The 23,508-nt window shown below is 49.9% G+C and overlaps 1 protein-coding gene and 1 pseudogene across 1 annotated transcript; one reads left to right on the forward strand and one right to left on the reverse strand.

Annotated features, from left to right (window-relative positions):
- Positions 1–2,917, forward strand: part of LOC119093422 (dynein heavy chain 2, axonemal-like) — a 33,800-nt pseudogene extending 30,883 nt beyond the window's left edge.
- A 4,423-nt stretch (positions 2,918–7,340) lies between these two features.
- On the reverse strand, positions 7,341–22,226 carry LOC119093858 (arginase-1). Its single transcript, XM_037216867.1, has 6 exons — positions 22,051–22,226; positions 14,905–15,096; positions 12,515–12,677; positions 11,542–11,777; positions 10,966–11,083; positions 7,341–7,754 (listed from the first exon to the last, which is right to left on the reverse strand). The coding sequence occupies exons 1-6, from the start codon at positions 22,159–22,161 to the stop codon at positions 7,504–7,506; spliced, it is 1,071 nt and encodes a 356-aa protein (XP_037072762.1). The 5' UTR covers positions 22,162–22,226; the 3' UTR covers positions 7,341–7,503.
- Between the last annotated feature and the right edge of the window lie 1,282 nt (positions 22,227–23,508).

Here is a 23,508-nt window from a genome sequence, read left to right on the forward strand (position 1 = left end):
TTTTGCCTTTGCTCCTTGTCTCAGCCCTTTGAACCCTTCAGCCTTCCGATCCGGCATTTGATCGTCGATCTCGAAGGGTCTTTAGGGCTCATATTTGGGCCCCTTCGAACACTACCCAGGTCGACTTGGACCCCTTGCCAGCAAGGACCCCTGTCAGGTTCGTGCCTCAACTCGTGGTCAACCCGAGGACTCCCATTGGCCCGTGGGCCCAACAAATGGCCCAGACTGACATAAGGGGACTCAGTTATGATCAGGAGAGGGTTAAAAGCACTTAATGTCCCATGAATGCCACATGAAATGTTAGTGCAGTAAGTGCAGCACTGACGGTGGTCAGGTATGTGTCCCCTCTTGTTCCCTCCCTGCTGTAGCGTGACGTTTCAGCGCCACTGGCAGGAGCCGGCTCGCACCACGTCTGTTCCATACTATGAACATCTGAACTACATAGTATTGCATCAGGAAAGTATGTCGATATTGAACCCGGCAAATGAGAAATAATATTATACCGGCAAACCACGAAAGCCACGCTTGACAAAACATTCGCGGCTTTCGAAAAAAATCATGTGAGTTGTTACGGTGTGGTGGGATTTCGGAAAGTGTGCTTTATGTTTGTCACACACTTAGCAGGTATTCAGGAGTACATGTCACCGGGGGGTGCGACCAAGGCTGTGGGTGACCCTGCACGAGGCTGACGAGGCCGAAGGGCACGAGGTGACGAAGCTGAAGCTCCCGGCTGCCCGTGCGGTGACCGGACCGGTCCGTGTTGCAGCGTACCCGTCTCTGAAGCCGCTCGGCTCATGGACGCGGGACCTGGTGCAGCGGGTCGAGCAGTTCGCCGGCTGGTCGGAGCGTGCTCGGCCGCCGCAGGCCTTTTGGCTGGCCGCCTTCAGCTTCCCGACCGGCTTCCTGACGGCTGTGCTGCAGACGGCTGCCCGTCACCTTCACCTCAGCGTCGACTCGCTCGCCTGGGACTTCCACGTGAACAATCAGAATGACTCCGTCAGTCCTCTGCAGCCCCATGTACGTCGGATGGACGACGGCATGGGTCTGGTGTGGGTGCGGTGGCCAAGGTGGCTAGGGACCGCTGGTCTCTAGTCACCGTGCCCCGTGAGAGGACAGAACTTGCGAGTAACTCTTGCTCATGCCTCTCAGTAAACCTTCCTTTCTCATCTTCAAAGGGATGCCTTTATCAGGGTGGCATACTGTGTGTTTGAGCCGTGCCTTCGGCACCCGCCGAAAGTGACTTGACTAGAAAGCGACCAGTCCACTTCCGTTGCGTCTTAAGCGTCACGTCACCTCTGACCATGAAAAGCATCTGCGCCACTTTTGTGTATTCTTCTCAGTTTCATGTCAGTACACGTGTGGCAGGTCGTCCTGCAGGCCTGTAAGTGTGGTGTTTTTGACGTTTCTCCGTGTATTCTGCGGATCAGGAGGGCGTGTACATCTGCGGCATGTACCTGGAAGGTGCCGGATGGGACATCAACGGCCGCTCGCTCGTGGAGGCTGCTCCTATGCAGCTCGTTACCCCCATGCCCGTCATCCACTTTAAGCCCATGGAGAACAAGAAAAAGAGCGGCAAAGGTATAGTCGGGACTGGTCAGACTCTTGCATTGCTATGGTTGTAGTACAATTTACATCAAGTCTGTGCCCCAGATCTCGCTCCAGCTCAAGGTCGTCAGATGTTTTCAAACGTCCAGGGCTTAAAGAACGCTTTCGGAGGACCGATCCATAGTTTTCTTACACATCGATTCCTTGAGGACGCTGGATCTTAGAGCTCTCGCGCCTTCTGTACTATGTCGGCTCGCGTTGGGTAAGAGCGCGTCCGCTGAACCGCAGCCTTCGCGCTACACACCACTGCTGACGCCCGCTGTCGCGTCTCGCAGGTCTGTACGTGTGTCCCTCCTACTACTACCCCAACCGGTCAGGCACCGGCAACTACCCATCGTTCGTGGTGGCTGTGGAGCTGCGCTGCGGCGAGTCGCCTGCCGACCACTGGATCCGCCGCGCCACTGCCCTGCTGCTCAGCCTCTCTGATTAGCTGCCAGAGCGGAGAGGGCCACCACCGGGCACTGCTGGATGCCGCCGGTCACTGGATCCGCCGCGCCACCGCCCTGCTGCTCAGCCTCTCTGATTAGCTGCCAGAGCGGAGGGGGTCACCACCGGGGACTGCTGGGCGCCGAGCGCCGCGGCGAGTCGCACTGGATCCGCCGCGCCACCGCCCTGCTGCTCAGCCTCTCTGATTAGCTGCCAGAGCGGAGAGGGCCACCACCGGGCACTGCTGGGCGCCGAGCGCCTCGGTTGGCGATGGGAGAGGCAGCCGGGGAGCGATGGGCGTACCCCAGGAACCGACGTTCTGCAGCCCGGTCAGGCCAGAGATTGGGACTAAATGCTCAGTCTGATCAGAAGGCTGGCCGACATGCTTGTCGCGAGGGTTGGAAGGATTGGAGAACGCGTCGCGCTAGATAGCCTACGTTTCAAGATGTTGAATGCCCTCTATTAGCTGCAGCGGATTACCTCGTGCTTCACGACATTGCGGCGCTTCTGGTGCGACAGCAGCCTGTCCCACTAAACTATCCGTGAGTAACGCACGCTGGAAACTGCCGAGAGTACGAGTCTCCCAGAGTCCAGCGCGAATCATCGGACTGCTCGAAAGCATGTCAAAAGACAAGTGTTAGCTTTCTTGGAGAGCCGAGAGCAATAGTTATTACACAAACAGGCAAAGCGGGTGATATTTGTTCGTCGATGGATTTCGAGATGGTCAAGTGAAATATCCGTACTGGCCTGAGGTCCGGATCCATTATCTCCGGTTTCACGCCACGTGTGCGCTGTAATGCAGTGCTTTGGTCCTTCCAACGGTGGGGCATCGCCTGGGGTCACCACATTGCTCCACCAGTACTTCATTCTGCGATGCTCTGCCTGCGTATGTACGAACGTAGGATTTGGGTCTCGCGGAACTTGTGATCTATTGACGAAAGTCAGGATCTGCGGACGAAGCGTATTGTTACCTGTGTTGCGCCCTGTGTAGGTGCAGCGTCATTGCGTCAGTTTTGTTCTAATTCAGTGACTAAAGAGATTCTTATTTCTGTGGAAATTTTGTTCGGTGTTTTTGCGAATACAGATTGGTAGGTCGACGTTTAACTGGTGTTTACCGTGGCGTGACTAACCACAATACGCCACACATTCAGTTTCACTTGTATGACACTGCTCCCTGTTTAGGCATGCTATACCGAGGAAATATCAGGCACTATGACACTTACAGCTCGACTGGCCACGATGGCACGCAGGTGGGGTTAAAGCCAGACTCCTAAGTATGACCTGTTGGTTACAAAAGTGCTTCCAGGGACATTGGTATAACCAAATAGTTCTGAAACATTGCGTGGGCTCCATCGTCGCTCACCTAACACTACTGACTGGAGACAAGAGAAAACTGGTAAAATCGCTAAGCCCGCCCAAGGGAATACCTGAACTACTGATGTAAACAATAACGTCGGCAAATGCAAATAATTTCATTAGAACCTCGCCATTTCATTGGTCATGCAGCTTTCAAGTTCAAGAAAAGTACAATCATAGAAACGCTCCTATCTGGCGTTGGTGGGCACGATTTCCGGATACAACGGCCGTCAATTGGCTCTCAACCAATGTTGTGCGAGCTATGCAAGTTTCGAACAATAATAGTTGAGTCGTTTCCATCTGGCGTACGTGAACACGATTTCCAGATATAATGGCCGCCAACTGGCTCTCGATCAGTGTTGTGCTGGCACGATGGCGCAATCAAATAATGACGTATTAGGAAGCACATTTACTAAGAAGAGAAACTACGTTGTCTAGAGCGTCTTTTCCACTCAGAAGTATGCCTAAACTTGTGAGTGGGCTTATTTTATGATATGTGGTGCATGCTTTAAGATTTCCAGATGTGAAATATTCCCTTTAAAGGAAGTGCGCCACATTTGAAGATCTTGAGGCAAGCACGAAATGTAATGCAATAAGCTCGCCTGTAACTATTGGTTTGCCTTTAGGTGTTAAACACTTATCTACACAGCACAATTTCAGCGTTTAGTAAATGCCTCACTCAATACGGCATTTATCACGTCATGTGGCATCTTTATGGAATGAATGTCTGCCAGATGGGCCGTGTCAGAATTGCCGCTGTATCGGACGGGTTAACTCACTTATAGTACTTCGACTTGCCAAGCGGTGAATATGTCGCCTGAGCATCTTTGCGGAACCGAATATCGTCGGGGGCTCGTGTTTTTTTTATTTCTAGTGGAGTTTTTCAGTTTAATCTTTTTTTGCCTTTTTATTGTTTACCAACATTCACCGGCTCGCGTGTGGCGCTATTCTTAGATTATCCGCTTCGCAGTCCTCTGCCGGTCACAACGCAAACCACTGTTCAATTTCCTGCATTACATTGCTCAAAACGTGAGTCGTGCTCTAAAACTGCTCTAAGCAAAACTGCATTACACCCGTTGATGACCAACTGAAGTCCTTTCATACCGTAAATCGTGCTGACCCACCTCCTACATGAATAGGTCGATGGCGATGCTTTGCGTGACCTTAAGCGCTACGTGGCTAATTAGGTGCCAGCATCCACGTGACGTGTATTTGGTGCCATGCATGCCTGGGTGCATGAAAATAATGTGCATTAGTTCGCTGGCGTCAATCTCAGAAACCAGAGAGTTCCAAGTCTTAACAAGGGCTGGGTTGTGAATCGTACCGAGGTATCTTCAAAGGGCTGTCTTAGTTCAAAGGCCGTCCGAATGTGGAACACTATACGTAAAATATGCATTGTCTTGCGCCACAGCCAAACGTCCTGAGAACGCACCACTTCTTGTGTTTCTACCCGATATCGTCACTCTTGGTGACGGGAGCTGCTCTTCAAGCCCTATAGATCCAGGATTTTCCTTTCAAAATTAGCAGAACTTCACTCGTCTGTCGGCGTTGCACTTGCTGTTATACGCCGCTGATTTTCCATGTCAGACCCGGGATTGATTTCGAGGATCAGCTTTTGCACTCGCTCAATTTGTTTGGCTCGATGGGCGGTGAGCCCCGCATGAAAAACAATATCGAAGTATTGATGCACTGGTAGAACAGATTTGGTGCTTACCTCGGCAGTTTTTCATAACATAGGGCATACATCGAGCCTCATGACTTTTTCAAGATGTCATCCACATGTGCCTGCCGTGACTCGCTGGATTACCATGAAAAGTTTTGCTCCGTTAACACGCGACAGGGTGGTCAGTTGGATGCACTTCGCTCGGGTGGGACCTCAATTTGACCCCCTGAGATTCAGGAATTAAGAGAGCTAGAGACACCAAGTTTACAGGGTGTGTTGGCCTGGATCTGAACTCCCTTAGGTCAAAGTTTCAGGTTCCTAGGTCATGACCTTCGGGCCAAACGACGTCAAAAGGGTCAGTCTCCAAGTTAGCCTCCAAAGTGACCCCAGAACCTAGATACCTGTTTTAAGGAAAAAGTCACATGCTCACTGGAGGTCAGTGACCTTGTTTGACCCAACGAAGGCCATGTTGACCAAAGTCATACAAGATTGTCTTGAGTTTTGCATTTGAATAAGCGGCAAAGCTTACGCTGAGCAATATGTTTCAAAAAATGTGGTTTTGACCTGGGTCATTTTAGGTCAATGACCTATTCTGACCTTTTAGAAGTCCATGAAAAATTTATCATGCGCTTCCTGTTATCAATAAATTCAAAATGAGCACCTGAAGTACCTCATACAGGAAGCCCTAGAGTAATAAAACAGCTTGGTTTTAGCTTGGTCTGACCTTCAAAACTTACCTTAGGTCAGCGAAATTTGTGCATTCAAGTGTTATGTTGACTAAGAAGATCTACTCTGCTTTCGCATCAGATTGGACGGTTCCCTGGAAATTGACTTTGCGAACCACGACCCGCCTGACCTGCCGTAGGTCAGTGACCTTGCACGATACATATAGATTCTTAATACCAAAGGATCGGTCATTCAACTGTCCGCAGCTATTCAAAAGTTGGCGCAGCTACGCCGCGCCGTTTGGAGACCATTCTGGAAAAACTTTCGGGGGGTTCATATGGCCCGCACCCGAGCGCGTGTTAAAACTGGGTAAGCTGATCTCATTCATCACGGTGCCCGAAAGGACCAGTATTTTCTTGGCAGTGAAGCAATGCACGGCCTGACACTCCTCAATATTAAGCACTATGTTATTTGCAGCTGCCCATTCAGGTATCTGGTCGGTTCTGCTTGTAACTGGCTACACTCCTCCACTCCGTCGCTTGAATACGCGTGGTCTGTTGTGGGATGGTTTACATATTTCAAACTTTGTTCTGTTCCAACAGAGGCACCGTTGGTTATCGCTAGGAAGGCAATGAGTATAATGAGAAAGCCCTGCGGGGTCCCGCAAGTTAAATGTATGCGCTGTGAGTATACTTGTGTGTCTGGTAATATATTGTGGTAGGTTCATGTTCAGTATTTGAAGTAAAACATGCCTGCAGGTTCGTTGTCACGTCTAGATGCCTTGCATCGCGGCTCAGGAAGCCAATGTGTTCGCATGCTTCACTTTGAGGCAGTTTTGTCCTCAGCATTTCAACAACAACAATAAAATAGAAAAATATAGATGCTCCAACGTCCTTTTCTATCCGCCGTTGATGACACTCACTTCAGCTCTGGGGCGCGCAGTTAAAGCTGGACTGCCTGCCGGCCGTACTGCCTGCCGTCCCACCGGCCGGATTGCCCGCCGTCCCACCGGCCGGACTGCCCGCCGTCCCACCGGTCGGGCTGCCCACCGGTCGGACTGCCCACCGTCCCACCGGCTTGACTGCCCGCCGTCCCAACGGGCGGACTGCCGCCGTCCCACCGGCTTGACTGCCCGCCGTCCCACCGGCTTGACTGCCCGCCGTCCCACCGGCTTGACTGCCCGCCGTCCCACCGGCCGGACTGCCCGCCGTCTCACCGGCCGCTGCCCGCCGTCCCACCGGCCGGACTGCCCGCCGTCCCACCGGCCGGACAGCCCGCCGTCCCACCGGCCGGACTGCCCGCCGTCCTAACGGCCGGACTGCCGCCGTCCCAACGGCCGGACTGCCCGCCGTCCCACCGGTCGGACTGCCCACCATCCCACCGGCTTGACTGACCGCCGTCCCAATGGCCGGACTGCCGCCGTCCCAAAGGGCGGACTGCCGCCGTCCCACCGGCCGGACTGCCCGCCGTCCCACCGGCCGGACCGTTTATTCGCCCACTGTCCTTACCTCTCGCATGCACTTCCAAGCCGTCCATACATTACGAATAACGTGCGCGCACACACATACGTTGACGGGGATATTTGTTTTGATTGAATACACTGAATCCAATAAAAACGATTAAATGACATACCCAGACCTATGTATTAACAATGTCCAGGGATATTCATTTCAGTGTATTAGTTGACCGGACTGCGATGAGTATGTGAGCACCGGTTCGGGCGATGCGCCGTTACAGTGACCAGATCGTGCGTGGGACGGACGGGGGAGGGGGGGGGGGGGGTCGGTTTAGCGGTTGGGTCGAGGGTCTGGCAGGATCTCCGGCCGCGGCAGTTGCGAGCCCTCGGGAGCGTTGCCGCCGCGGTAGCGTCCGAAGGTGGAGAGTAGCAAGTGACGGGCGGCGTCGGCCGTGTACAGAGCCTGCTGGCTGCTGCCCAGTTGCGGGTTCACCTCCACCAGGTCCATAGAGCGTAGTGTGCCCCACTTGCACACTTCCTCCATCACCATCTGGCCCTCACGAAGGCTGAGGCCGCCGCGCACTGCAACCCGGAAGACAGCATGGCGACGATTGATTTTGTCACTGCGGCTGAACACCACACATTTTGTCACTGCGGCTGAACACCACACATGTTGTCACTGCGGCTGAACACCACACATTTTGTCACTGCGACCGAACACCACACATTTTGTCACCGCGACTGAACACTACACATTTTGTCACTGCGACTGAACACCACACATTTTGTCACTGCGACTGAACACCACACATTTTGTCACTGTGCCTGAACACCACACATTTTGTCACTGCGGCTGAACATCACACATTTTGTCACTGCGACTGACACCACACATAATGCGCGCCCACGGTTCAGTCGCGAGGGGTGAGCCAACATAGGGAATGACGTTATGCGCCTCAGAATGTTCAAGTGCTTCACATGAATAGCTCAGAACAAAAACAAAGCCAAACAAAGCGGGTGCAACATCGTAGGCGCGAGTTAACGGCCCATGCTCACTCGAAGTTCCACGGGTATGAAAGGTATAGTTGGTTCCAAAGCTTTGAGGCTTGGCACCAGCACCACCAAAATATTTGTTCAACACACCACTAAGGTCGACGTTTTCCAACTAATTTAAGCAGAAGGTAATGTATCACGGATGGGATTGTTGATTGTTGAATTGGTTGGAATTTTTATTGAATTGATTGTTCTACCTCGTCGTCCGGTTTATGCCTTATCTTTTGGAATTACTGGGATTTGAATCGGGATATTCTTCATTGCAAGTTCAGTGAGCTAGCCGGCAGAAGAATTATTTAGGTGCTCGAATTTCATACCATTCCACTTCCGGATGGTCGTTTGGTCCGACCATATTGATATTAGTCGTCATTGGTCGACCAATATCAATGGTCGTTTGGTCCGACCATATTGATATTGGTCGATATTGGTCGTGGCTCCATTGGTCGTCATACCATATTGAGTTGACGTGTATACTTGCCTTACCCATGGGGCTGTTGGTCAATGCCCACTGTGCTGCCTCCTTCACCTTTCTGACTTTCCAGTGCTGCTCTGTGTCAATGATGGCTACCTTATCACACGCTGGTCGGTGATCACCGTCTGACCATGTATGCTCCTCCAGCCTGACCGACAGAGGGTGATTTCTCTCCTTTGTAAGACCTGCCACAGCTGCACGGTATGCTGTATCTGCGGTCTTTCGTGCGTTTCTTAGATGTCAGTGGTCTGACTTTGGTAAGTCCACTCAGGAACGTTGAGCTAGCTCTGATGACTGCCCTGACGTATCGTCCACAGATTCTCCTGAACTTTTCTGACAAGCCCTTGTTTTACGCGAATTATACCGCCGCTGTTGTTTTCATTGGCAGCCCTGCCTGTCCAAGGCCGTGTTACAGAGGTAAAACCATCCGGTGATTTTCGCTTCATCTTCGCTTAACCTTAGCGTGACGTTACTGGTGCCAAGACTTCAATGCGCGGCGGGCCGCTAAGCGCTTGGCGTTATGCTGAAGGGCAGCTGGAACATCGAAATATGGGTTCAGTTAATGAAAAGGCCTTAAGCGGAAGGTGAATATGATCATCCAGCCCATTACGGATAAATTTGCTCTGCATGAGCAAATTTGCTCTGCATGAGCAACGAGCATGATTTGCTCTGCAAGCCTATGCGGCAAACTACTAAAATGTGACGGCCTGATGTGATGGCCATTTTGGTTGCTTTTTCCAATCTACCCACATGGGGTCAATACTAGATTTTCGGGAAGTTGTGTGCCCATCCTTCTCCCTAGTAATCGTGCGCCCCATCTTATGCTTATTCCCTTCCCACGCCGATCGAATTTCAACGGCTTGGCTGAATATCGGCTCGCAAAGCATATCATCATGCTTGTCATTTAAATCGACTTGAGTGGTTCGCGAATGTACGCGCCTACCAGTTATCATCTGCTTGTTATGGCTGAGAAGGTGGCCAGATGTTCAGGCCGCCTATCATCAGCGGTCCGGGCGGGCGCGTTTTCACTCGTAGTTAGCACTTCATCGTGCTCCCCATTTATCTATACGCCTTCGGCCCGTGTTTATATGCATCTTTCTCCGACAGGTTATTCCTTATCGGTACAAGGGCAGTCCGATATTCCGACTGTTCATGTCTACAGCAGCTGTTACGCAAGCCTTTTCAATTTCAACGCCGACGTCATGGTAATGGTTGGCCGCATAAGCTTGCAAGGCATATCAGCATATTTTACGTTAAATACTACACGATTGGCTTGCTGGACCTGCCGCAAACAATTCGATCAGTATGGATACGAAGAGAGCCCGGTGTTCTGGCCGTCCTACCTCGTATAGTTCTAGTGCGTATGTTTCAACTTCTCATGCCAATGCGTTTTACCTAACGGTTAGCGGCAAGCCATAGATTCGGCTTGTAAATCACATCGTCATACTCGTCATTAAATTCGACGTAGTCGACTCGCAGGTCATATCAATATCCCGCCAACAGTGTGTTCATTGTCTGCATGATGATTTGTGATGTTCCGGCCGTTCCCCGGCGTTACGGCCGACGGCTAGCGGCCGCGCTGCATTGAAGTCTCGGCACCAGTGACGTCAACGTCTCGTTCAAAGCCTGGGGAACACCCGACTTACGGTAAAGCCTATGCACGGCATTTCCCTGCTCCTCGTCGAGCATGCTATTTAAGCTTTTGGTCTATGGAATCTTACGTGTACTCCTTCCTGCGGCAAGTCTAGATTCGGTGGTTATTTCCCTTCTCAACGTCATCGTTGTTGATAGCATTTGCGTGATGCTAAAAGCATGTCACGATGCTTTTATTGACCGTTCCCAGGTGGTGCGACTGGAAGTTCAGGTAGCGACCGGTTGTTGTTGGTTTCCGGTACACTGATGTCCTGAACCTGTGGCTGGTTCTCTCGACTGGTACTTCTAGGAACGGCAGGCTGCTGTCTCCCGTTCCAAAGTGAACTGGATGGACGGTTGCAACATGTTCATGCGGTCCAGGAACTTCTGAACATTTGCTTGGTGTTGCCAGGACTTAATGGCACCGGAGAGAGCTAACTGGCCGAAACGTTGCGTGAGTCACACACGAGCAGAGGGCTACAGTCCGAATAAGCATTCCATCCGTGATATTAATGCCTCGTTTTAATCCTTCCGTAAAACAGAAGGTAACATGTCTATGCGCAGGCCAGCTGAGTGAGCCCAAGACCTGGCCCGGGCTGGGGCTCCTATCAGACCTGAAACTGGAAAACTGCCGACCTGGTGTGCCCGTGGAAGGTGCTTCCGACGGATCCAGCGCGTCGATATCGAAGCTGACGTGAAGCGAAGAGTCTGCCCCCACGCCTACGCCAAGCTGATCCAGGGCCATCTCCACCACCTGGGGAGTACCCCGACCTTCAGACACTGAGACCCTGTCGTCCTGGTGCGGACCTGCTCTAAACACGGTTTTAGGACAGAAGTTCGCATGGAAAAGTGCGTATGCATGAAGTCCGTGCGCAATCGTTTCTAAGCAAATGTCCGGTTGGTATAAGGCTTGCATGGAAGAAATACGTGTACAAAAGTTCCAACATAGCAGTTGGCATGCAAATGCTTTTTATCAACACGATGGCGACGTGTGTCGTGTGGTGCACCGCTTTTATGGAGCGCTACCGACTGCGAAGGACGTATTAGCGCTCCCGGCCCTGGCGCCTGCGAGACTCGATTTACCAACATTTGCGCGTGAACTTCGCGTACTTACATCCTACATTTGCGTACGACCATTTCCGCAAGTGCTTCTGTCTTTGAAACTTTCACTCCGTGTGTGGAAATGGGTTACCCATGTCTGGTTGAACTAACCTTATCGACTCCGAGCCGGTCCAGCTCGCGCATAGCGTAAGCACGCACTCCCAGCTCCTGGATGGCCACCCGCTCCATAGGGTCAACGTCGCGCAGGCCGATGTAGACCAGCTTGCTGGGCAGCAGGACGGGCCGACACCAGCGCAGGTCGGGCAGGTCTAGGTGAAACGCCTCCATTCCGCGCAGCAGAAATGACACCGGTTTGCCGTGGAAGTTGCCAGAACCGGACGTCAGCGCTGAAGCAAAGCAGACCAAGTGCTGGTACTCCTGCGGTGGCAGAGGCTGGCAGAGCATAGCCACGGCCCCTGTAGTTGTATTGAAACAAATAAATCCCCGGAATTTCCGTCGTATTTCCCGAGGTTAGACAGCACTGATACACTTGAATCGCATTCTTTAACAGCCGTGATCGCGCTAATAGTTCTTCTAGACATCACTCTCATGATTTCGAAACCCGAGAGAAAATAACAGCACCTGTGGTGGCTGCCAACAAGCTGGCAGCTGTTCTGGAAGTCTCGATGTGTTATTTCCATAGATATTATATATATATATAATATATTTCCATATATTACATATATATATATATATATATATATATATATATATATATATATACATATATATATATATATATATATGGGTATTTCTCTAGACATGCCATTTTCGGCGCCGTTCAAACATTCGGTAGGACCATTTGAGGTACGCACGAGACGGAAGCGACCATTACGTGTGACAACTAATGGCGCATCCGAGACAAACTAAAACCACGCAAAAGACCATGCATCCATAGCAATCTGCACCCTCTACGCATACTGCACATATGATGTGTTCATATAATATGTGCAGTATAATATATATATATATATATATATATATATATATATATATATATATATATATAAATATATATTCTCTTACTGCGCTCCGTTTCGTCCAACATTACTGCGGCACATGCCGAGTGGCGCGTGCTCCTCACGTGTGTTGATATCCGCGTGCGCGTCCACCCAGAGGACAGCCAGCTTGTCGTGGCGCACGGTTCGGCCGTGGCCGTGCACGGTGCCCATGGCGATGCTGTGGTCTCCACCCAAGGTCACCACCACGTCATGCTTCGCCAGCGCGGACGACACGCGATCCGACAGCTGTAAACAGCGATACCTCTACAGCTGAGCAGCGACACAAGAACAAGTCATCACATCCTGTGCCACAACAGGGCAGGTGAATATAAAGGGGGTGCTTCGCTTTTGCACGGGGTTTTGAACTGAAATATCCAGCCTGGAGGGCACCCGGTGCAGTTCACAGCCGTGCACTTCTTAAGTCCTAAAACCCTCTAGTTTCCTAACTACACGTCCGTTAAGATGTGCAGCCTATTTCGTGCAGACCGCTTTAAGGCCATTCAGGCACGCATGGCGCCATAACAACGACATTCAAATCCTGGCAATCTATGCGGCGTTCAAGTGCAGGAAGCATACTTTCGTCGAGCCGTTCAGATTTGACGTCCGTGAGCACGATTTCCAAATACAGTCGATGCCGATTGGCTGTCAGTTGATGCTGAGCAAGCTGTGCATGCTTCAATCGTGAGTTAAGCTTAGTGCTGCATAATATATGAAGTTGGACATGGTTTGTTCACTTGCTAGCTATTACGAAAATGATACTTGTAATCGAATGATTTAAGAATAGCGACATAACCGGTACGTGTGTACAAGTAGCAACTTAAACTCAGGAACAAATATGCAAGAACACCAAGACAAACGGCCAAAATACGAGTGCATAACGGCATTTGGCTCGGCGGATACCTCCATTACCGCCACTGTTATCGCTAGGCAAATTTCGCACCGCTAGTTTGGCAGCATCTCAATGTCATAGAGACGTTTCATGACGCAATTTAGCAGTGACGCAATGAGGAGCGTATTTACTGAGAGGAATAATTTTGTTGTCTAGAACAGTCTTTCGACTTAGCAGTCTGTTCATAGCTATAAGTGAGCTCATTTCATCATATTTGATGCTTGCTCTAACATCTGCAAATACGAAACTTTTTTCAAGTAACGCGTATGAACACCGGCACGTGTTTTCCACCATCAGGTTGCTGCTGTTTTGTTCCGACACCGACAGCAAAAAAGCGGTCGAAAATTTACCGGATCACTGGCATGCATGCCCGCATACGCATTTTTATGTACCAAGGTAGTGGTGTTTAAACATCATGCTGCCAACAAACTTTTGTAGCTTACGACATTCGTTCATCAGATGAAATAAGACATAACATGAAATGCTTTAAGGGCATGAACGTGCACAACCGTACGGAGAGGTCCGAGTTGAGAATGCAGAATGTGGCAAGATCTTCATAATGTCCGCAGTTCATGATGTCCACAAAATAGCTGTGCTTGCGTCCGTCAAGGTGCAAAATTTCGCCCTTATGCGAGAGAGGTGGCTCTAAGCGCGCTGATGACATTTCCTCCGTTTTTTAAAAAAAAAAATGTAATTCAGCACCACCGCTGCGAATCAAACCGTCCGCAGCCTCCCGAAGCCCGACTCTGAGTAACCCGACCGGGAAGAGGCCGACTCTGAGTAAGAGGCGTGTCACAAGACTGACCGAAATAAACCCAACTTTGCACATGACAAACGAAAACCAACCCAGAAGGAATCAGCTCGACCTCGCATGAAATCAGCAGCCGTGCCCACGAGGAAGCAGTAGCGTGGCAGGCGTCGCAGGACGGAACTGGCGTGCATAAAGGGCATGGTGGTGCGGACACGAGCAGAGCATGTCGGCATGTAACCGCTCAATCATCAGGGGAGGTCTGACTTACGATAGCTGTGCCATGTGAACAGCGCGACTTGAGAAGGTATCGCTATGGGAACAGAGATATTCAACCTGCCTGATACAACAGGCAGTTGGAACAGTATGACTGTTGACAGTATGACTGTTGCGATGACTTTGAGGAGTACGGACGATTTCTTTGGGACTCGGCAATCTGACGATCCATTTGTTACGCCTACGCGCTTACGCGCTGGCCTGGAAACATGGACACGAAAACACACTTCCACCTTCCAACTCGTTTTTTATGAATAAGCGGAAAAATTGACGGCTACGATGCCAGCGAAACCTTTGGCGCATTCATTGTTATTACAATTATTACGCAATGTGAAATCAACACGTGGTATAAGCCTGAAAATTGTATTAATGACCAATTTTGAAATGATTTTTCATCTTGGTATTCTCGTTCTTCATTTATATAATCGTGTACACTAGGTATTTCTCGTGCTGCCACCGGGCATCACCTTCAGAGTCCCCTCCTAGCGAGAGGTAGCTTTGAACGGAGGCCTGGCACGTGACACAGCCGCCGGGGTGCGGTCGTCCGGTGCTGACCTCACCTGCTGGTTGAAGCGTCCCACGCTGGTGACGTTCCTCATCTTGGCCCGGTCGTCGGCGGCGGTGTACTCCGAGTCCACGCCGGGCAGAGACAGGTCGCCCAGGTCACGCACGCTGTGACCGAGGGCGCGGATCTCGTCCAGCACCCCCGTGTCTCGAATGGCTGCCGGGCCCAGCGAGGCGCCGCAGCGGGTCTGCAGAACGACAGCAGCGCATGGTCACCCAGCCCGGGCCTCTCCTTTCATACTGGGACATTTTGTACAATCCATTCGTTACAATAGCATGATGATGATGATGATGATGATTTGGGGTTTTAGGGCGCATCGACTGCTGAAGGTCATGCAGCGTCCATAACTATCGATTCACGCAGAGCCGTCAATCAGAGAAGTGCATCAATCAGGTCACCCTATAGAGCCATGATGATCGGCCCTAGCATCATAACGAGAAGATTACAGGGAAATCTATAGCGCGAAGGAACTGGAGCACTTTACCAAACTCGACGATGTTCGAAGAATCCCCTAAAAAGTCGCATAGCGTGCGACTCTGGACGTGGCGTCCGAAAAACTGCGCTCTCGTTGCAGTAAGGTGGCGGCAAGCGACCAGTACGTGATGCACGGTCAGTGGATCAGAGCATCGACCGCAGCATGGTCTGTCGCCAGCCAATAGCAGGTGACGGTGCGTAGCATATGTGTGACCTATGCGTAACCGGCAAAGGGCAACTTCTTCCAACCTATTGTCCCGAAAGCACGACTGCCATAATCCAATGCGGGGTTTCACCGACTGCAGCTTGTTGGCGCTCAGCGAGTTCCAGAGGAACTGCCATCGCTGCTGCATAAACAGCGACACTGCGGGGTACATGTCTTGAGCAGGTAGTGGTGTTATAGGAATTCTAGTTCCTGTCGTAGCGCGCTTTGCTGCCGCGTCAGCAAGATCATTTCCGCATGTCCCCACGTGACTTGGGATCCAGCATAGGTTACAATGACATTCTTACCGTCCAGACCCATACAAGAGAATTCCTAGCGTAAAGTTGTATCGCCGGATTCACCTATGCCGGCCTTTTCGAACATGTTCGTGGCGTGACTTTGTAACGCAGGGAGCTTGTAACCATGTAACCATTAACATATTTTTTAGTTAAATCAATGTTAAACTAAGTTATGATTGTCTTGCGTGATCCTTTTGCAAGAATTAGTACTGGATGCGACGTTATGAGCACTTGTTTTGCGGCAAATGTCACAATGTTTGAGGTGTTTGCAGCAGTCTTGTGAGAGACTTCAGCGCTTTATCACACATTTACATCACCCCATCGATTTCGCATGTCGTACATCCGCCACTGATCGGATGTGTTGGCGGGGAATGATACATATGTAGGGGCTGGCCAAGTATGGATAGGGGCGGATTGCTAGCCATTTTGCTAGGCGCGGAGGCAAACTACTAGCCATTTTCATGACAGATTATGGTGCAAACTGTTCAAAACTTTGCAAAGAGGCTTCTATGGGCGATTTCCGTTGGGAAGAAAACTGCAGGAATTTGGAAACACATTTACAAAGATGCATATGTTCATAAAATTGTGCTTTGTAGGCAAGATCATGTTTGTACGGGAGTCATCAAGCCAGATCTAATCCTACAAAGTTTTCGAAGTTATCTAAAAGCATTCCGTGGCATGTCTGATGCAGACGCGATAAAACAGACGTCTGTATCCTGACTGCATCCTTGTCAATAGACATGCAGTACTGGCGACGCTTACATGCTTCAAGTTGATCTAAAATGAATGGCCTTTGAATTAAGTGATCATCAGAGTCAGCCGTGCCCCACACGACACCCATGTAAACAAAGGCGGTGCGGTCAGCATCCAACGCCCTCGACTGATCCACATCGTTGTCAGGGCTGGTACTATGCTAGAATTGGGGTGGACTCAAGGCACAAACTGAAGAAATGTCTATTAAGAGTCTCGTTCCGTAAGGTAAAGTCATTCTGAGGTCAATAAACGTAGTTCAGGAAGTGAATGCCAACAAAACTGCAGTAAAGCAATCATTTCCTTGTCAATGTGTCATGCAGCCAACTTAAAGGAGTGTCCCGCCTATGTGGTGTGTTTCAAAAACATACTGCAGTGAAACCTCAGGACAGGTAACGTATGAAAAAAGCACCGAATAGTGCCACTGCAACACGGTCAAAACATAATAAGGATATTTATTTTAATTATTTCCAGTCCAAATTATGCTATCAACGCTTTGTAAAAGAACTACGCTTCTTCCCTGCAGTTGCGGCCACCGCCGTCATGAAAACCTCCGTACGCACCTCTACTGGTACAAGTAAAAGAACGTTTGTGATCGGCCCAGCGGGCTAGGGCCTGTTACCGAGAAACGCACTAGTTGAAGTTTGAACCAGTGCGTCACGAGGGTCATGTAATACTCCCTTTCTCAGAGCCAAAGTACGCATCGAAGAGAGCCATTGTGGTAAACGTAGGAGAGAAATCAAAACCCTGTATAACATTCCGTTAAATTCGAGGGATAATAGCTTCATATCCGCATATATTTTTGCCTAAACAGTGTTTCAAGCTTTTGTAGCATTTACTGTGCAAACATTTTGGCACATTAGTGTGTTAAAAACATCACAGAACACACACGCTGAAAAACGAAGGCAGTAACAATGTACTACTTTGATAAGGGTGAGCATGGAACCAAAGGAGATTTTCCCGCAGGGTCGGCACATAAAATAAACATTCACAGCTATTCAAAAGGATTTAAACAAAACTGGTGTTACTGATCAAATCGTATGCATCTGATGTAACAGTAAGTGAAATGTACAAAAAGGCGGCATACTTCCTTAGAGAAAACCGCCGTTTAGTTTATCTAACGAGGAACAGAAGTGAAAAATAGGGTAGAGTTTGGTAAAGGGTCCCACTGGAATCCCACTTTCTTCCTCTTCCTTTGTAGCTGCAAAATGGCATTACAGTGTGAAGTATGTAGCTATGTAGTGCTGTAGCAGACTGCGGGTGTTTTCGCTGTTGCTGTACCATCCCAACCATTGATTTTGGGTAAATAGGGTTGTGCATAGGATGCCACTCCTGGTATATTTTATGTACATTTCATCATAGATCAAGAATTAAGAGAGAAAATCCCAAAACTCATATTGCACTGAGCCCAATATTTGCTGCTTTGTCAGCATGGCGGCACAGCGGACTTATGCGGGCTAGATCTCTAGCTGGCCGAGACGGACCATGGCTGCGGGCTCAAATTTTTGAAAATGTTGCATCTCTGATAGGAACACATTCACTGGAAAGACTCGTCCACTTCACATTGCGTGTTTGGAAGGATTTGGGCAGTAGATTTGGGCAGTAGATTTGGGCAGTAGATTTGGAGCTGTGGCCGTTGATTGGAGTTTTGGCAGGCACAAATGTTTCCTATATTTAACGCATTACCGAGTACCTCCTGGTACATAGCAGATCGATCATATTCAGTGTTGGAACTCTTCACTGATAGTAACTCCTTGCTTGCATAGCGCAACAAATTGTACCCATAATTTTCCTGGCAAAAGAGTTAATAGTCACTCTGTACTGTACGTAATCACATTGAGAGTATATAATCAGGACATAATCTCCACGCTAGAGTTTTGAGTACTTTTTACTTGAATGGAGCTGGCTACTGTGGGCATTTCTAGTATGTCATCGTTTCAGTACGCATTATCATCGTTGTGATTAGCGCGAACAAGGAGGGTGGTGTGCCCAGTATTTGTTGACGTTGAAACGATGCTTCTTGGATGATTTGTTTACCGGCATCGGAACGAATAGCTACGAAACTGTTTTGGGGTGCCTAATACATTTAAAGCCAGGAAAAAACGTTCCGTATCTCAAACGAGGTATCAATCATATCGATATCGTCATTGATAGGGGAGATGTCATCGTAGAAGTGTGGCGCACAGCGTGGTCGCGATGTGCCCGCATGACAGGGACCGCAATATTTACTTGTGGCATTGTTTCGCACATCAAGGTGGTATTTTCGATGTTGCGATGGTGGTTTAGATAGTGAGCGTATATGCGTATGCTTCCTCCTCTCCTGCATTGTCGCAACTGTGATTGTATTATTCCTACTTCTTTTGGTGTCAGTCGCATTGTTTCTTTTCCGAAGCTTTTCATTTCCTGGCCCCATTTCTATAATATCTCGGTAGTGAGCCAATGTACCTTATGTTAATTGGGACAAACGACGAAGTGCAATACAGGAATATGCTAGCTCGCACGCGTATCTATCGACGTCTGGCATGACCTGATGTTTTTTGTCTGCCCGGCATCAGAGGTGTCCTCCTCAGTTATTGCGCCAGGGAGGAAATTGATTAGGTCATTGTGGTCGTCACGAGCTAGGCCTGCCTCAGCCCTTACAAAATTTCACCGCGAACATGAATGTTCAACACTTGAAGTTACTCAGGCAAACATCAGATATATTACATAGGCTCACTTGTAGCCATTAGCATACTAACCTAACCTAGCCAAGATTCCTCAAAGGATTCAAAAGGTGTAGCAAAATATTCCTCTTGCCAACATAAGATCACTATTAAGTAAATAAGCTCCTCCATACGTCATCGTTTGATTGCGTCATAAAACGTTTGCATGGCGCCAGAGTCGCTGCCAAATGGCTGTGTCAAAATGGCCACTGCAGCAAACGGGCTGACTCGCTTGCAGTGCTTCAACTGTTTATTTAACTTTTTTATTTATTCAATCTTTTTCTTACATTTGCATACTTGGTTCACATACTCGACGCTAGTCTTAGGTTATTCGATTTCCAGTCTCATTTCCGTCATGTCTCGTACCACTGCCCAAATTAGCAGCAAACGCGACTTGCGTTCGAACATCCGCGCCCTTCATCCTTCCTCTCGCTCTATCGTGCACCCTCGCGACGCCCTGCTTGGCCGAGGCAGGCTGCGTGCGCCAGCCACAAGTGGACAAAAGTGCTTCCTCGTGCCCCCAAGAAGCATCTTGAAAATATGCCAAGGTAGCTTTTTAGAGCCGTCTTGTAAATAGGGGTGATGACGGTGCTAAGATATGTCCAGGTATAAGCCCCGAGTGCCAACTTGGAGAGCCGAACTTGCGGTGTTCGGCTACCTACTACTATTGGTATGCTACCATTGGTGCAAAAGACTACTCCAAATATAAAATTCCACTAATAAGTAAATATGGCCCACATTACGTCATCGTTTTATAACGTCGTGGAAGGCTTTATGGTGTCACGATCGCTGCCAAAGTTCCCGCGTCTGCGTTACCACTGTAGCGGACGGCGACTCACCCGCACCGCTTTACGTTACTTTAACCTGATTTTCTCGAAGTTATTATCGGGTTTGCACGGTCAAGTGCCAGGTGCGGAGGATTGAAAAAGTTCTACATTTTGCTGCCAGGATTATCTATGGCATGAAACGTAGCCAGCATGTAACATCAACTCTGGAACTGGGTGGGCTGGCCCCGGGTTGATGACTTGGTGAAAGAGAGGGCCGTGCTGGAAGTATTCAAAGCGCTAAGATGCAAAGAGTCGTCCCAGGCCGTCCAATTTCCCTTCAAGCCACGTTCCTCTTTCAATAAGGGGGGTGCATTCCTCCATGTCAATATCTTTCCACCTGCCCAGGTGCCGTTTGAAAGCCACCAGCGAGTCTTTCCTTATCGCGTCGGGGCAACTTCGGCCCGCCTGCCTCCGACCATCACTATCTTTACATCTCCGACAGATTAAAAAATCGCACCTCAAAACGCAAATGTTAGATCATGCGTCTAGTTTTCTGCCCATGCTGGTGACCTGTGTAATTGCACGCCACATGTATGCACGTGTCTGATCTCTGCGATTCAACGCGGATCACATGTGTTTACAGTTTATTTCCATTCATCTTTGTGTGTGCACTGTAGGTTTGGCGTATTCTGTTGTCAGTTTAGATCATCTGTTGGATTTATCGTTTTGGCTTCGTACCGTATTTCGTGGTATGGTATTTTCCGTATCGTATTTTGTCATATCATATTTGATCGTATTGTATTTTATAGTATCCTATGTTAGAGACTATTTCGTGATATTGCATGTTATAGCATGCTTCGCATCATCACAATTCATTATCATTTTGCTTGTGTTGTGGCTCGCCGAAGGCCTGAAACGCCGCCTCATGGATGGATTTCAAGCGAACAAATGCAAATATTGGGGTTCCTATATGCGCCGCATGGTGGCGTTGTTGACTTGGGTGCAAATTCATCAAGCAAGTGTATGCACATGTGTTTCGGACTCTTCTCGTGGAGTTCATGCATACTTTACCGCAATAGCATCTTTTCCACTTGCATTTTCTGCTATGGTGCTTCTCTCCGGTTATTCTATTATCAGCCCCATGCTCGTCATATCTAACAGTCGCCCAACTAGCTGTGCTATTTATGGCAACACACGGTACGTGATCGGGGCATGCAATCAGCAGCAAAATCTGACAGCCTTCGATTACGTGATGGAATGTTTTTGTGACGAAAGCATCGCTGCCAGGGTTCCCGTGCCAGAGTTGCCGCTGAAGCGGGCGGCGTGACTCACTTGTGGTACTTCTACGCGCCTGCTTCCCTCCAGTCTTCAGTCGTGACACTTGGTGATGCATTCCCGCAAACATCAATATTTCAGTGGCCATACTTGTCTTGACCGTGAGCATAACACAGGTAATGAGGTGGGGTGCTCGTATGGCATGCCTATGATGCCACACATGTTTGGGTGACTTAGCCCACAGACGGCGCCTTGTAGGCAGCACACATTTACAAGCATCTAGCTCCGAAACAAGAGGACTCTAAGCCTTAAAAGGACATGGCTGTGAATTGCAGAGAAGGATCATACACACGGTTGTCTTAGTTCAGAACCACTTCCACATGTGGCAAAGCTCACTTAAATTAAGGTCTAAAAGCCAGTTGTAAGGTGGCCCGGACAGCTGTTGCGCAGTATTGAAGACGCGGCGCAAGGCGAGTGCCACAACCTTGAGCCGCGTAGGGGGGGCTGAGCGGTCTGGGAAAGGCACTGCGTAATGTGTGGATGGCTTCCACGGTGGAGGTACATGCGTCATCACATCGGGAGGTGGGCCAGGGAAGGTGAGGCGAGTATCTAGAGTCAACCACTGAGCTGTGGTATCACTTAGCCGACCTGACGTCTGTTGGGAGCACTGACCTGACCCTTGTCGAAGGCGGCTCCGATGACGCCGATAGAGACGGAGCGGGCGGCGGGAGGCGGCTGGGACCGCCTCAAACACACGCCCAGGAGACCACTGCAGCGTATCATGGCGGCGCAGTAGGCGCCAGCCTCCGTCAGCACACTGCGCGAGACGGGGTCCGGGCGGACCGGCCGGCCGCCGGCCGCCCGCGGCACTGATGCACAGCCGATACACGGCCCGGCCCGGCCGGGGCGCCGCCGACAGGGGCGACGCCGGCGCCCGGACGGTGGGGCATCGCCGGAACATCGCGACCTGCTGCAGACGAGCCAAGTCCTAGCTGGATGCTGATTTGCTCGGAGTCTGGTGCGCCCCTCTACCTCGGCTTGGGGTCCTCCCCGTTTAAGTTTGGGGCATGACTTTACGAAGGATTGGGAAAGGGAGCCGAGCGTAGGGGTCTACTCGTGTGGGCTAGGGGTTCTTTCCGTCTGGGTTTGAGGCGTCTCTGACTGGATTTCGCGTCACTTATTTACTTGGGAGCCGATCGTTTGGCGTAAAGCTACAGGGTCGTTATCAGACAGGATGGTGCCACATAATCCAGGTACTAAGCAGGCGGCCGGAATGCCTCCGTCGTTACGTCAGTTTGTGACGACAGACCAGGCACGTGGCCTAAATTTCCCCGGGGGAAGACACACCTAAATCCTGTAAGCTTAGACCATCCTCCTCCGAGGCTTGGACCAGCCTCCTGTCCATTATCTAATGTACACCCCATGGCCCGGGGCAGAGGAGGCTCCTTTGGCTCTCCCATTGGGTACGTCCCTGCGGCCGGCGAACAGGTAGCACCGGGCGGCCCCGGTGACCGGCCGCACTTGCTGCTTAGGCTAGTTCAAGGCCACGGATCGCGCCCAGACCGCGCTGCCATCCAGCGGTCATTGCGGACGTGCGGATATTCCTGTAAATAAAAAACGCCACTCGTAGAGAGAATCTGCTGCAAAGCTATCAAATAAGTGAAGGTTTCTTGCCGTGGCGCGACGCGTAATTAACCGATATAATTCAGACATATAATACATCAAAAGTTGACAGTAAGAAGGAAAATAATGTAGATTTGTTTAGGCACATCTGACGTCTAAAGGCAGGAAGGCCTAAGAGCCATTAGTTAACATAACATTTTAGCCTTCTTGTTTCTGGATAGCAGGCAGGCTGCCATCGCAACAAAATCGTGGCACAAGTGCTAGAAAGGCAAAAATAAATATTTTTAGCATTGTAAATTCATGTGCAAGCGAAATATACTTTGTGCACCTTGGAGAAAATGTACATAAATAGGATAGCGTTTTATCCCATCACATGTTGTCACCATTGCCACCCCGTCCGTGAGCAGACATTTTAACATTCGCTTATGCTTAGCCGCCGCATATGCGCAGCGGTAACCTCTCACCATCACCACATCAACCACACTCAGCCTGCGAGCAGAAGCATTT

The sequence above is a fragment of the Pollicipes pollicipes genome, unplaced genomic scaffold (assembly GCF_011947565.3).
Source record: "Pollicipes pollicipes isolate AB1234 unplaced genomic scaffold, Ppol_2.1 Scaffold_4002;HRSCAF=4701_pilon_pilon_pilon, whole genome shotgun sequence".
NCBI lineage: Eukaryota > Metazoa > Arthropoda > Thecostraca > Pollicipedomorpha > Pollicipedidae > Pollicipes > Pollicipes pollicipes.